At 45.3% G+C, this 15,423-nt stretch overlaps 1 protein-coding gene across 5 annotated transcripts in view; it reads left to right on the top strand.

The window, feature by feature from the left end:
* The first annotated feature begins 376 nt into the window (after positions 1-376).
* DGKH (diacylglycerol kinase eta) overlaps positions 377-15,423 on the top strand; it is a 213,777-nt gene continuing 198,730 nt past the window's right edge. For 2 of the 5 annotated variants that reach the window (XM_055133507.1, XM_055133278.1), the window contains exons 1-2: positions 377-652; positions 7,946-8,140. In XM_055133507.1, the coding sequence (XP_054989482.1) occupies positions 593-652; positions 7,946-8,140 (255 nt within the window). In that variant the 5' untranslated portion in view covers positions 377-592. Of the gene's footprint in view, positions 653-6,554; positions 7,288-7,348; positions 7,562-7,815; positions 7,838-7,945; positions 8,141-15,423 lie in introns of those variants that run through there. The other 3 variants (XM_055133331.1, XM_055133370.1, XM_055133442.1) reach the window with 3 other exon arrangements.

The raw sequence follows: 15,423 nt of genomic DNA, 5'->3' as shown, positions 1-15,423 counted from the left end.
ACCGCCGCCGCCGCCCGCTTCCCGGGGGCAGCTCGCCGGGTCCCGGTCCCCGGGGGGGAGGCTAGAGTGGGTGGAGGCCGCTGCAGGGCACCCGGTGCCCGTGACCACCCTGCGCTCGCTTTCGGTTCCGCGCCTTATAAGGCCTGCCGGGGGGGTCACGTGCGTCCCGGGCCGCCCGCGGGGAGCGGGGAGCGGGGGGCGGCGGGCGCGGAGTGGGGAGGGGCGGGAAGCGGGGAGGAAAAGGGGAGGGAGCCGAGGGCGGAGGTAGGAGCTAGGGGCGGATTCGGCGGCCGTGGGAGGCGGCGGCCGCGGCGGGGAGCGGACTGCTCGGAGCTGGACCTGGGAGGCGGAGGAGGAGGAGGAGGAGGAGGTGGAGGAGGAGGAGGCGGAGGCTGGGACCGGCGCGGGGGCGGGAGAGCGCCGCGCGGCGGAAGCCCGAGACCGCGGGAGGGCCGGTGGCCGGCCCCGGGGCGCGAGCCGGGACAGCGGCGGCGGCGGCGGCCGAGAGGAGCGCGGCGGCGAGGGCAGCGCATCCAGCGGTCGCGGCGGGGGCCCGGCTGTCGGCGCGGCCGGGCGGGCGCGGGCCGGCGCGATGGACCCGCAGCACGTGCGCCCCGCGCCCGGCGCCCCCAGCCCGGCCTGGGAGGAACCGGTGGGTACCGCGCCCGCGCCCACCCCCCTCCTCCTTCTCTCCCCCCACCCCCCGCTCCCCCGCCGGCGCCCGGGGTCCGGTTCCGTTCAGGAAATGGCCCGGGATGAGCTTCCCAGCTGCTTCCCAGCCGGGGCCGCGCTTCCTCCGCTGCCCGGCGTCTCCCCGCGCGCCTCCCGGAGCGCCTTTGTCCGGCCGGCCCCGGGCTCTTCCCAGAGGGGGCCCGCTGGGTGCTGGTCCCCGCAGGGTCCGTTTCCTCGCGTCGTAGACTTTGCAACTTTTCCCTCCCATTTAGGGAGAGCGCGGGGCGGCCAGGGACCGAGCCAGGCTGCGGGGTCAGTGCGGAGCGCTCGGCGTGGGCTCCCGCCCGCCGCGTCCCGGCAGTCACCTGGAGCACAGGTTCCCCGGGACCGCGGCTGGCGGCGAGGACCACGCCTCCGACCCACTCGCGGCTGCAGCCCCGGGCTCTTGGGGCTGGGGGGTGGGGGTGGGGGAGTCGGGGCTTTGGGTCGGGAAAGGAACGGGAGGCGACCTGAGCTCTGCTCCGGGATTGCGCTGCAGCAGCCACGGCGAGGGAATTTTAGGGACCGACTGTAACGTGTGCCTGTCTGGTGCGTTTTGAGGTTTTGAGGATCCGGAGGAGGAGACGGGGCGGGGGTGGGTGGGGAGAGCTTTGGATCTGTTCCCGCGATCCCTCAAACTCCTTCAACTTCCTTAGGGTTTTCCACCCGAGGAGTCAGAGCCGCCTCACATCCCTCCCGGGATGCTGCCTCCGGAATTTCCCCTGCTCCCAGCTCTAGAATCCTTGGGTGGGCTCCCTTTGCCCAGGCATCGGATTTTTGCCTCTCCACGTCCTGCCTCGATGTTTGCCACATCGTCTCGGTTTTAAAATTCTTGAACCTTTCTGAAAAAAAAAAAAAAAAAGCCGCCTCCCGAGATTTCTGGCCTCTCGTGATGTATTCAACATGGTCGGATGCTTTTTTTTTGCCCAGGGACTTCGCTTGTCTGTTTAGGCTGGTCCCTATCTGAGAGCTTCTAGGTCAGGTGCCAGGCTTGGGTCTCTGTCTCTCTGTCTCTCTCTCTTCCTCTCTCCCTTACACCCCGCCTTCTCCCGCTCTTTCGTTCTTTCCTTCTCTAACATGTACACTCCTAGCTCCTTTGCCCAAAGTATGCTGCTCTTCTGCCTCCTGTTTCCCGACCTTTCAGAAGTGTCCTTCGCCTCTGATCCATCTGTATATGCAGCTGTCTTTGCTTTTGTAAATTTGAACATGTTGTTAGGTTGCCCATCTGCTCATATTTCTGTTATCGTGGGTTATCACCGGCGATCAGATTATTCCTGAAATTAAAAAAAAAGTATATTTCAGTTCTGAAGTTAAAGATCATTGAGAACTAATTTCTTTGGTCTTTTTGTTGTTGTTGCTAGTTACTTGATTGGTGACACTTCAGGATATGAAGTCTCTTTTTGAGCCTGGATATTTTAATCCAGCATCAATCACAATGAAAAGTACCCTGTTTTCTAAATTTTATGCAACGGCCAAATGCCAGACCTATCTTGTGCCTAAGAGAATAGAGAAGGGCAGAGCATTATTCTTTGGCGTTATGTGACAATAAAGTACGAGTTTATTAGATTTTTAAACAAAAGTGTGTGAGTAAATTATATGTGGCACACTATCCAGAATGCAGAACTCTCTTAGAGAAAGTGGGTTTCTTTCAAACCTGAAGTTTTTGTTTACGAGGCAGCTGTTTCATCTTGCATCTACTATGTCCAGGATTGTTTTTAACAGTCGATAAAGACACAAGTCCTTATATCTTCACCAAGAGCAAATTCTTCAGTAAACAGAATATCTTGCTTTATAAAAGTTAATGTTTATGTCTAGGTAATCCAGAAACACATCTTTAGTGATCTCAGGTTTGTAGCATAAGAAGATTCTTTCGACAACATGATTTAATCCAGGCCTTGTGGCCATACATGTGTGATCACACAGTTGAAGAATAAAGGAACTTCTCATTTAAGTTATTAAGAGTCAAGATAGCCAACTTGCTAAAAAGAGCCATGTACAAGGAGGAAAACGTTAAGTCTCGGGGATGATGCTGAAAATATTTCACATTAGTTTCAGGCATTGGAAATGAATGGAGGAAGTAGCTTAATCTAAATATATTTTGAAGGGACACAGTTTACACAAAGGGTTTCTTAAATTTTTCTTGGGTCTTTTTTTTTTTCTTTTTTTGCTTTATGGGTCACACCTGGCAATGCACAAAAGTCACTCCTGGCTCTGTGCTCAGGAATTACCCGTGGCGGTGCTCAGGAGACCATATGGGATGCTGGGATTCGAACCTGGGTCTGTGGCGTGCAAGGCAAATGCCCTACCCGCTGTGCTATCACTCCAGCCCCCTCTTGGGTCTTCTTAAGAATATGATTAGGGTCCAGAGATATTGTACAGAGACCAAGGCACCTGCTTAGCATGTGGACCCTGCTTTGGTCCCTGATGGTCCCTTGAGCAACATCTAGACTAGGAGTAGCCCTTAGCACACCTAGGAGGTCACAAAAGAAAAAAAATGCAAAGCTATGAACTCCCTCAAAACATCTATGCAATATACACACAAAATTTTTACTAATTTCAAGGTAATGGCAGATTTCCTAAGTCCCAATCTGTGAACCTTCAAAGGTCTCAGGTTAATAAGAATCTGTTCTGATGTGGACTCCATTCTGCAGTTTCTTTAAATGTGCTTTATTGTTTTTTGGCCGAGTCTGGCGGTGTTCAGGGTTTACTCCTAGTCTGAGCTCCAAGATCACTCTTGGTGGGATCATATGAGGTGCCTGAGATTGAACCTAGGGATTGTACCCTTGAGTACAAGGCAAGCACCCTACCCGCTGTCCTATCACTCCAAACCCTAAACCTGCTTTTTGAATGGGACTACAGGCTCATTTAATACTGTGCTGTAAACTTATATTCATCTACATTTACAAAAAAGGAATATTCAGTATTAAGCAGAAGGTGTTTAGGTTATAGAGACCTGTTGCATTATCCCTTATATATAATGTACACATAAAATAATACACTTTTTATTTTTTTAATGGATTCTAAAACATGATGTTATGCTGCATATAGCTGTCCAGAGAGTAATTGTTCATCTTTTTGGGAATTGATGCTGGGTAATAGTAAAGAGACAGTTCTTACTTGAAATTCACCTGTGTCTGGAGCTAAGAGACAGTTGCTGCATTCTGTGACCTTCTTTGTATTTGGTGATAAAATAAAGTTACTTGGTTAAGTGAGGGCATTTATATAAACAGCCTTGTCATTATTCTGGCTAAGACATGGATCTCAAGAAGATAGATTTTCACATTCAGCATGCTTTAATGCCTGTTTTGAAATGTAATCAACTCAGTGGAAATAGACATCACATATATTTCCAATCAATTAAAAATATTTGGGTGGTGGGACTAGATCAGTGGGAAAAAATTTGATCATGCCACTCTCTTTGATAATATCCTTAGCCACTGGGTAGAGTTAAAATCCTGTCTAAAATTTGAAAACTGTGGGCATATTTACAAATACTTCTTAGGAGGAACATTAGACTGAGTACATTTTAATTATCCAAATTTTTGATTCCAGATATTTTTGTCTATGTGTTTCTGATGGCAAGCTACCCATGGTGTATTCGATATGCCAAAAACAGTAACGACAAGTCTCACAATGGAGATGTTACTGGTGCCCGTTTGAGCAAATCGATGAGCAATGGGATGACAGTGACAGTGCAGTGCAGGTTCTGATGACACTAATCAGAACTAATAGAAAATTTGGAAAAGAAGCGTTTCAAAGTTTAAAAAGGTAAAAATAAATGTGATATTTATAGTTGTGCATCATATGAAATAATGATTTTCCTGAGGTGTGGTGATGATATATGTTCAGTAGGTATTAACCACTAATCTCAAAATCTTTCATTCAGGTGACAACAAAGGCGATTTCAATACTTCCTAATGCTAAGTTCTGAATAGTATAAGATGGAAGTAGTTCTAAAGTTTGAATGAAAGCAGGCCTGCCTGTACTTTTTTAATCTGAAGCATTTTTTGCATGTTTCCTATTAATTAGGGACCTGTGTCCTAGAATATGACTCTATTTAAAGACCTTTTTGGGGTCTTCAGAATATAAATGTAGAAATTTTACATGCTTGCATGTTTTACATGTTTAAAATATATAAATTACATATGTTTAAATACATGTAATATTTAATGTAAAACCATACCACATATGAGATTTAAAAGTTGCAAGTAAGTATTAAACTGAGTATTGAGTAGTAACAATAAGAATATAATTAAAATTGTCTGTATATAATTATATAGTAATGTGTATACCTTTGTTATCAGAATAAGAATTGCCTTTGGCTTAAACATCTTTCATATAATAGACTGAAAAATGGGGCAGGAATTAAGTAGAAATCTAATTTAGTAGTAGCTTCACCTACTTCCATTTCATTCTGAATGCAGTGTCTACATGGCTTATGTCCAAGTTTTTAATAATGTGTTTATGATATGTTCCAAACAAAAAATTCAATGTAGCAATAATAAAAGAAATATGTAAGACATCCAAGAAATTATTTGAAAATCTAAAATACCAAGGGAAAAAGTCATGGAATTTTGTAAATCAAATAAATTATGTAATTTGCCACATATTTGAAGTTGGTTTTCAGTTGCCATTTTGAGCTACATTAAAATGGTTGAAAATATCACACTTTTAATATTGCTATTATATTTTTAAGGAAAGTAAGGTGCATTGGAGGTACACGACATCAAGACTGAATGTTCATTCTGGAAACAGCTTACAGATAAGACTGAAGAGGTTTGGTACCTTTAAATGAGGGATTTCTTAAAAGTCTCACAAAGAGATTATTGAAGAAAAAAGATTTTTCATGAGCTACCTTTGTAAGAAATGAAGTGGCATTTGCCTACACAGTGTTTTCACTTGGAGCTGTCTATGTGCTAGGGAAATTGTAGAGATCACGTATTTAGCATGAGTAGGCTTAGACTAGCTATACTTTCAAAGTCAAAACCAAATGCTGTGCTTGTTACAGCACTCTTTGAAGAGTGGGGATGTCTGTGAGATTAATTTTTTATGGATTAATGAATACCTTTACTTTGAGGCATTAATTGCCCAGCCCTTGCATGTGAAACTATTTTGCATTGTCTCTAAGCAGTGTTTGAATCAGAGAAATGTTTAGTTTTCTTAAGAGCCTGAAATAAGCATTAAACAATGCTTCTTAGTTTAATCACATTCTGCCTGGATTCTGAAAAGAAAATGAAGTGTGGATAGAAATATATGATATGGGACAAGCTGACCTGTTACATACTGTGGCAAAGCGAATAAAGGATTAGGATAGTCATCACATAATTTTGACTTGGGTCTCAGTTTGTGATTTGGGGCCTCAGTCTCTACAATGGAAAGAGGTCTAAGCAAGCTTATTCAAGAGTTCCTATACTAGGTGTTCATGTCCGCATTGTCAAACCGCTATCAGTCACCAAACAGATTGTCATAAAGGGTATTATTTTGATCACTTTCTTTTCCTCTTAAGTAATCCCCTTTAAAGCAGGGCATTTTTTTTGTAGGTCAGCCAATTGCATATTTACATGGCCATAAGGCTCTTTAAGTTTACTTTGCCCTACTCCCACCCTGAGAAAAGTAACTGGAGTTGGAAAAGTTGCCTTTCAGCCCGCAGTTTACACTTTGATGAATGTAATCTACAGTGTTGATAGCCAGTATTGGAACTACTGTTTCTTAAACTCTGAGAGCTGTTAACTGTAAAACAGCCATGAGATTATTGTTGGAGAGTTAAGACTGCAGCTGACAGACTCTGTCTTATTTTGGAGGCCCCTTAAAGGTCACGTCGACTGAAAATAAAATAGGAAGGTCATGTCAACTGAAAAAAAAAAAACACCAGTGGGTTCTGAAGGGCAGGAACGCGCTGATGAGACCTGAGTGCTTTACTGGAGTGTGAAGCGGCTATTCCACAATTTAGCAGGCACTTTTTGTGCCACTTGAAAATACAGTTCACCCCGGCGCGAGGTTCTCTTTGATTGACAAGAGGGATCTGGCATTTCATCTTCTCCCCCAAGCTCACCCACACCTGCCCAGAGGTCTGGGATGCCGAGGTAGCACACCCCGCCGCGAGGCTGCCGTTGCCAAGTGTCCGCTTTAACCCGCTTGTCCGGGAGGAGCGCTGGCCGCAGCCTGTTGATTCCATTTCCTCCGGCTTTAGTCCTGGGTAGGGAGTGGCTGTCCCGGGACTTCCACCGTTTTCCTGCTCGGGCACGGGTGTTCACAGGGCTCCGGTGCATTGTTTTTCTTCCTAGCAGCCAGGGTGAGCGTTTCGGCTCGGACACTTCTTTTTTTTTTTTTTTTGCTTTCTGTCGTCTCGGGCTGCGTGTACACTCTTGTTTCTGCGCGCTCTCCACGCCCTTCCCAGTTTCCTGTTAGTCAAGGCATCGCTCTTTTCTGAACGAAAAGTTCTCGGCGCCGAGTGGAACCTCCCGGAAAAATGCTCTTCTCTTCCGTGTGCGCCGGAAGGAGCTGGGGGTGGGCCAGAAACTAACCCCCCGCGGCCCGGAGCGGTCCGAGAACCCACCGCCCCGCGGCGGAGAGGAGGTAGAGTTCGCTGGAGAAGGGCCGGGGGTGGGGTGGGGTGGGGGTGCCTTGCAGCAGTCCCGAGGCAGCGCTCGGCCACGCGGGGGCACAGAGGGGACTTCTTATTCCGCTGGGACCGTGCGGAGAGGCCCACCCACGTTTCTCGGGAGAGGTTCGGGGTCCAGGAGATGACGGGGTGCACTCGAGTGTGAGCAGGAAGCCCTGGGTTCCATTTGGACTCCAAGGAGCTGGTTCTTGCAGCCGCTGCCCCGGTAGGAAGCATTGCCCCTACCAGGTTTGCGGAGATCTTGCCTTTACGCCCCCCACCCCCAACCCCCGCCCCCGGTCCATCGCGGATTCCCCCAGACCCTAGCACAAGTGGGAGTCTGTCCCCATCACCGTGTCACCTCATTCTCTCCCCTAGCCCTGGTCTTATGCTGGGTCAGGAGCCTCCCCAAATCCCGAGGCTGAGTGCTCGGGGCTCTAGGTGCACGTCGGGCCCCCCAACCGCGGCGGCGGCGGCGGCTCTGTCCCTCCGGTGCGGAGATGGTGGCGGGCCCCCTCCCGAAAGGTCTGGTGCTCTGCCGCCCCCTTAACCCGCGGGACACCCGGGGGGGGGGGGCGGGAGAGTTGGGACTGGAAGATGGTGGCGGCAACTGGGTGTGCTGTATCCCTGCAGGAGTCCGAGAGGATGGCCGGGGCCGGCGGTCAGCACCTCCCTCCTGGAGCAGCCGCGGGGACCAGCGCCGCGGTCACTCCTGCCGCCGCCTCGGCGGGGCCTGGAGAGGATTCATCCGACAGCGAAGCGGAGCAAGAGGGAGGCCCCCAGAAACTGATCCGCAAAGTGTCCACTTCGGGGCAGCTCCGGACCAAGGTGAGGCAGCGCGAGAGGAACGTGGAAAGGGAGCGGGCGGCCGGGGCCGAAGAGATCGGCGGTCTGGGGGCAATCCCCGGGAACGCCGGGAGCCGCGCGGGGGGCGGGGCCTCGGCGTGTGGGCGGGGCCTGCGGGAGTCGGACCGCGCGGTGGGCCTGGGAGGGATTCTGGTGGGTCCGAGCGGAGCCGAAGGCGAGGGTCCAGGCTGGAGCCAATCCTGCGGGCAGGGCTGGAGAAGCCGGGAACCTGTGACTTTAAGGGAGCGTGGGAAAAACGCATACAGCGCGACTGGGAGTTCCCACTCGGGGAACTTAGAAGGATTATTTTGGTTTTTGGTCCTCTCTGGCGTGCTCTGATTGGATAGAGCGTGTAGGTTGCACAGGGGAGCTGAGAGCTGAGGGTCCAGACTGTGGGAGCCCTATCAGTATTCCTTCCCTCTCCGCCGGCTGCATCCTGCCCCTCTCCTGGCCCTCTCATATTGGGGTTAGTGATGTAGTGGGGATGTGACACTTTCCTCCTGCTGTCCCTTGGACGGTAGAAGCCCCAGGACAGGCCGGTGACGATGCTCTCGGATAACCGCGCCCTGCATGGTACAAACAGCAGGCTAGCATTTATCATCTTGGGGTTCTGCTAAATGTAGAGTCAGATTTTTAACTGCACACCCCTCTATTTTTTTTAATAATGCAAAAGAAACATCATTGTGATGCAAGGAGATTAATTTACTGAGCTGCTTTTGGAACAGTTGACCTCTGAAAGCTAAACTTGAGAGATAATTTGACTCTGAGCATATATAGCCTATACATAGCTCTGAGCATATACAAAGTAAATATGTGTAAAGTTTGTTTATGCTAATTTTCATCTTACTTTAAAGGTCATCATCATGGAGTCTGTTATCACTGGGGGACCTCAAGGAGGAATTTGAGAAGGGAACCAGTTAAATCGCTGGTTTTGTGTACTATATTTAAAACTAAATTTGCCCAAGTTTATTCATTATGTATTTCTTTTTCTGAAAATTTGCTTTCTGAGCCAGTGGATTCCTAAGTGAAAATAGAACTTTTCATTGTGTGTCTATTTTCTGTTTCATTGTTTGTATTTGCCTGTCTCATTCTCTCATTCTCTGAATTATGTGCAGGCACACATTCAGCTGTTAACAGGATGCACTTGGAAAAAATGTGAGGGTTTCTTTGTTTTTTTTTTGTCTGCTTTTTCTTTTAGCTCGTATCATGCAACTAACTCCTTTTAAACAGTGGCATTTTTGAATTTCATGAGATTTGTGGTGTAGTTTTATAAGATAAAGGCTAATCAAGACAGGGACTTCCCTAGCAGTCCTTTTAACATTTCAAATATTCATGTTCTTAAAGGTAATAACATTCTGTTAATCATGTTCAGATGCATTTCTTAATGGTTTAAATCCCATGCACACTTGGAGAATATACATATACATGTGTACATATATATATATAGTTTTGTTTTTGGGGGGTGCTAGAAAGATAGCACATCAGGTAGGGTGTTTGCCTTGCATGCTGGCTGACCGAGGTTTGATTCCTCTGCCTCTCTCGAAGAGCCCGGCAAGCTACCAATAGCATCTCTCCTGAGCGGCAAGCTACCCATGGCGTATTTGATATGCCAAAAACAGTAACAAGTCTCACAATGGAGACGTTACTGCTGCCCACTTGAACAATTGATGAGCAATGGGATGACAGTGACAGTGATAGTGTTTTGGGGGCCATTCCAGGTGGTGTTCAGGTCTTATTCCTGGCGCTGCATTCAGGGAACACTTCTGCACTTCTGGCTATGCTCAGGGGACCACCTGGGGTCCTGGGGGATCAAACCTAAGTTGAGTATGTTCAAGGCAAATGAACCTGCTATACTATACCATGCATATCAGGATTAACCAGTAAATTGGTACTGTTTGAAATTAAATTTAGATGTGGCTCTTATTTGAATTGGTAGTCAAACAAGAAATTTGATGGAAATAGCACTGTAGCAATGTCGCATCATTGTTCATCGATTGGCTCGAGTGGGCACCAGTAACGTCTCCATTGTGCAACTTGTTTTTACTGTTTTTGGCATATCGAATAGGCCACAGGTACCTTGCTAGGCTTGATGGAAATATTGCAAAAAATTTTAGGTTTAATTGAACTTGCACTAATAGCACAGACTGACTGTGTTCCTTAAAATTTGATACTCTATGGTTTGGGGTAAAACAAGAATTTATTGAGACCAAAAGTTTATTAAGAAAAAGAGTTGTCATAAATTTAGAAAGCAGAGTTATTGTTGATTTTTCAATAAAATTGACTTTTTCATAAAAAATATTTTGTACATTTTGCTAAAGTAGAGATAAGTGATCAGTAAGTGAATTTTTCCTTAAGTTTCCATAGTTATGCTGAATTTTAGAAATTCTGCTCTTTAGGGCTTGGACAGTAGTACAATGGATAGGGCGTTTGCCTTGCATGCATCAATCCAGACTTATCCCCAGCACCACATATGGTCCCCCAAGCCCTGCCAGGAATGATCTCCGAGCACAAAGCCAGGAGTAACCTCAGCTTGACTGAGTGTGGCCCCAAAACAAAACAAAAATTCTGCATGCTATATCAACCCCTGAAAATGTATATGTTTATCAACTCTTCCACGTATCAGCCCTAGACATCAGAGCCTAAGACTGCTGAGACCAGGGACTCTCAGTCTTCCTGTCTGTTCCTACTTTCCTCCCCCCACCCCAATCCAGACTGTTCAGATAGGCTACATGTTTTAATCATTTAAGTTTTTTATCACATCCTGATTCTCAGGAAAGAAAATGAGGACAGTGGAGGGTTGCTTAGAATGATAACTGTTAAATTTAAGGTCTACAGTCCTTAATTATGATTCAGGTAGCAGTAAAGGGAAGTCTTTAGAAAAAGATTATTGCTGGGCGATTCTCATCCCACCTGGCCAGCAGTTCATTTGTGGACCCGAGAGTGTGTTCCTGGGTGGCCTGTCATTGCTTGGGAGCCGCCATGGCTGCACCTCCTCATTCTTGGGGGGACCCTCTGGTGCCGAGGATGGAACTAGGGTTGACTGTATGCAAGGCCCTGGGATGTCTTATTCCTGTCTCTTTATGTCCTACAGAGGGGTGTAAGATGGGAGAGCCTGCTATAGGTGAGTGACCAGCCTTCAGGCCTAATGTTTTTGAGACAGCAGTGATACTTGATTATACATCTTGCACATACACCAAGGGTCCACTAGCTGTGAGAGGCTGACACGTGAGAGGCTAATAGCATCATCAAGCAGTCTGGAATGGTGTGTGTAATATATGCAGTTATATTTATATATATACATAGGTGCACATAGAGGTGCTCTGTCTTTATAACTCTTTTTGCTTGTATAGATAGACGCTTATGTCACGCTGAGTTGCACTTAGAGGTCAAACATGGGATTTGAAAAAATTTTTTTTCTGTTTTTGAGCCACACCCGGTGGTGCTCAGGGGTTACTCCTGGCTCTATACTCAGGAATCATTCCTGGCAGTGCTCAAGGGACATATGGTATGCCAGGGATTGAACCTGGGTCAGCCGCATGCAAGGCAAATGTCTTACTCTCTTTAAACATGATTTTAAAAGAATGACTGTATGATGTACTCACTGATATTGCTTTGTAGGTATCGAGACATCATCATTGAAATGCAGTTGTTCTGATAGTTTTCTTTAAGATTCATAGGGTCCTAGAGTTGTTTGATATCCACTTGGGTACTGAGATAGTACAGTTCACTAACTTAAATAGTTACTGTATTTAAAGTATTCTTTGCTGTAAGAACTGGGTAATGTTTTAAATAATTTAACTTAGTGAGTAACTGTTAGCTCTGGCATTTGAAGTGTTCCCAGACTCTCCTTGAAAAGTGAAGCAGTGCCTGCAGTAGTAAATGAGAGCATGAGAGGGCGCTCTGAGGGGCGGGGATCCAGGGTCAGTCATCTCCCGCTCAACCCAGGCTAAGAGTTGTCATCTCACAACCTGTCATTATTTTCTTGATGTGTTTGGAAAGTCCCTATGTGCTAAAAAAATAGCTAGACACAAGTAAATGAAGATACACACACACACACACACACACACACACACACACATCTCCATGTCTCATTACATCACTATATCACTGCCATCCCTTTGTTCATCAATTTGCTCGAGCGGGCACCAATAACATCTCCATTGTGAGACTTGTTGTTACTATTTTTGGCATATCGAATGCGACCAGAGTAGCTTGCCAGGCTCTGCCATGTGGGCAAGATACTCTTGGTAGCTTGCCCGGCTCTCTGAGAGGGACGGAGGAATCGAACCCGGTTGGCCACTTGCAAGGCAAACGCCCTACCCGTTGTGCTCTGTGCTATCTTTCTCACTACGTAACCACAAAAAAATTGTTACTTGAAGTAATATACAGGTTAATGAACTTAACTGTGGTTATCATTTCAGTGTTCATCGTCTGTCAGATCATCATACTTCAAGCACATACAGCTTTGTTAATTATACCTCGTAAAGTTGGGAGAAAATGGTTGAATATGGGAAATTTCCTATGGTTCAGCTTAACATGGTTGATTGCCATTTACTTAACTGTGGAAGAAAAATATGGATTATTTTTGAACAATACCATAAATATAAATTTTTTTTTGCAGTAGATAGAGATTTTTTTAAAAAAAACTAGCCTGTCCAACCACTACCCGGGTGATTCTGGTGACCCCTAAAGCCCCAGGTCCTGAGCAGCATCACAGCCTCGGGTCTGAGCATTGAACAGTCCAGTGTGTTTGGTCAAAAATTGCCAGGAAGGGTTTTTGAGCACTGCCTGGGGGGTTAGCAGCCCCCTGCGGCCATCTCAATGGAGACTGGCAAGCTTTAAAAATTAGTGCTTTTTAATGTGCACATTTAATTTTAGTACTTCCTCACAGAGCCCCATATTATCTTCTTGTTTCCCTATTTTTTTAAAAATTTTTTTTTCCTGGATATTTATCTTTGCTATACTCACTTTATCCTTACTGTTGCTCGATTTCTCTTTTACACACCTGTTTTTTGTTCTTTGTATGAGCTATGTGGGAGTTCAGATAGCTAACTCAGCTGCGAGGTATTTTGTGAACTCTAGTTTTCCGAAGGGCAGGGGCACTTGTTTACAGGAGGGGAAATAGTACCAACGTGGGAAAGCTGGAAGGTCTTGTAACTGGCTGTTTCTTTTCCTTTCTATCTATCCTCGCTATTAGTTCTAAATTCTATTGGTGTCTCAAAGTGGTTGAGTTATAATCTGATTTACTCTTAGAGAGAATTCACAGGTATCCCTGAATAGGAGACATTGTTTAACAATACTAATATAAACTCAGACCAGTTTTGTTTTGAACCTGAATGTGAGGGAGATTTTGTTTGCTTTTGGTTGGTCAACGAATCACAGTCTCATTTTGCCAGACTGGTTGGAAGAGCCTCATCTGGGCTTATAGACTGCGGTTATTCAGTGGATGTGAAGCAGGCAGGATAAGCAAATGGAAACCATCTCAGTGACTTTTTCTGGCAGTGACTCATCTCGGCCAAGGTCTTGAAGCTTTGTATGTCAGAAATCTCTATTAATTAGGATAAGCATGTGCTCATGTGGTTGATAGTTATGTCTTTTTATGGTTAACTTGGATTGGTCATGAATGAATCTACGTTAAGGTGAAGCGTGTCTAAATACTGGAAAGGATTTTGAGCCTTGTGATATTACACTTGAATTTAAAAGAAGTGTTAAACTAGGGCTTGAGAGGTGGCTTAACTGGGCGAGTGCGTGCTCTGCAGGATGGAGACCAGATTTGATCCAAGGAGCCACAAGGTCCCCCTAGCCACCAGGAGTGAGTCCCCACTACTGAGCTAGAAGTAGTCCCTGAAAACCACTCAGCCTGGCTCCCCAAAATAATAATAATCACATTCTTTTGTTAGTAACTGTAGTTTAACGTGAAGAACATATGAGCAATCACTTTTACATTATTGGTAAAGAAACATGTTGAAATATTGATTAATGGTTTTTTCCATCCGTAATATGCAGTATATGCAGTATGTTTTAAGATAATTAAAAGATTATCTTTCACCATATTCTTTAGGTAAGTAGAGAAGAAACCTTTTTAAATTGGTAGTTGGCAGTCAATTATTGGGTTATGATGGCTCACACAGAATTCAAAATACAGCAGTGAATAGAATAGAACATATTTTAAACTTTTTTTTTCTTTTTGATCCACACCTGGTGATGGGATAACTTCTGGGTTTGCACTTAAAAATTACTCCTGTCGTTGCTTGGGGGACTGGGACAACTGCATGCAAGGCTAATACCCTACCTATTGTACTACCTTTCCAGCCCAGAAAATATTTAAAACTTTTAGCCACAATTCTGGGTAGGAACATTGGATTGTGTGATGATCCAAATAGATGGTAAGCAAAAAATATGCCAGAAGATGTTAAGAGATGAGAATAAGTAATGTCAATAGGTTTATTGTCCAGAAACTACATATGAGAAGCAAGTGGAATATTTTACATCTTTTAAAAAATGTTTTATATCATGATAGGTGGTAAGCAGGACGATCTCTTGAATAATACTAATAAGAACAGTCAAGAATAATATTGTTCATTTAGTACAGCAATTGACTGTTTTCATAAAGACTGATTAGTGAATATTTTAAGTGTTCAGAACCATAAAGTCTGTCAGAATTACTCGACTCTATTGGAAGACAATATTTAAATGAGTAAGTGTGACTGTGTTCTAATAAACCTTTATTTAAGGACATTGAAACTTTAATTTCAAATAATTTTTTTTTCTTTTTGGGTCATACCCAGCGATGCACAGGGGATGCTCCTGGCTCTGCATTCAGAAATTATTCCTGGTGCTGCTCGGGGGACCATATGGGATGCTGGGAATCAAACCTGGGTTGGCTGCATGCAAGTTAAATGCCCTACCCACTGTACTACCGCTCCAGCCCCCCTCAAATAATTTTTATGTATTCAGAAATATTCTTAAAAAATTATTAAGCACATAAAAATTTTTTTGAGTTTTTTGTAGCCTATGGATCTGACATATGGGTAGTACTTTGCTGAACTCGATTCTAGCAAAGTTAAGGTGCTGCTAACTGTTCCCAACATTTAATGGACCAAATAAAGCCAGATTTTAATCCATTTAAAAATCTCTCTCTCTCTCTCTCTCTCTCTCTCTCTCTCTTTCTCTCTCTCTCTTTTTTTTTTGTAGAATGTTGTATTTTTAGCTTGGTTTGCGTCTTTGCTTCCATTTTCATATGAACTAAATATAGACTGGAAACT

Source organism: Sorex araneus, chromosome 1 (assembly GCF_027595985.1).
Source record: "Sorex araneus isolate mSorAra2 chromosome 1, mSorAra2.pri, whole genome shotgun sequence".
NCBI classification, from domain to species: domain Eukaryota; kingdom Metazoa; phylum Chordata; class Mammalia; order Eulipotyphla; family Soricidae; genus Sorex; species Sorex araneus.
This window is presented reverse-complemented; position numbering and strand designations above follow the sequence as displayed.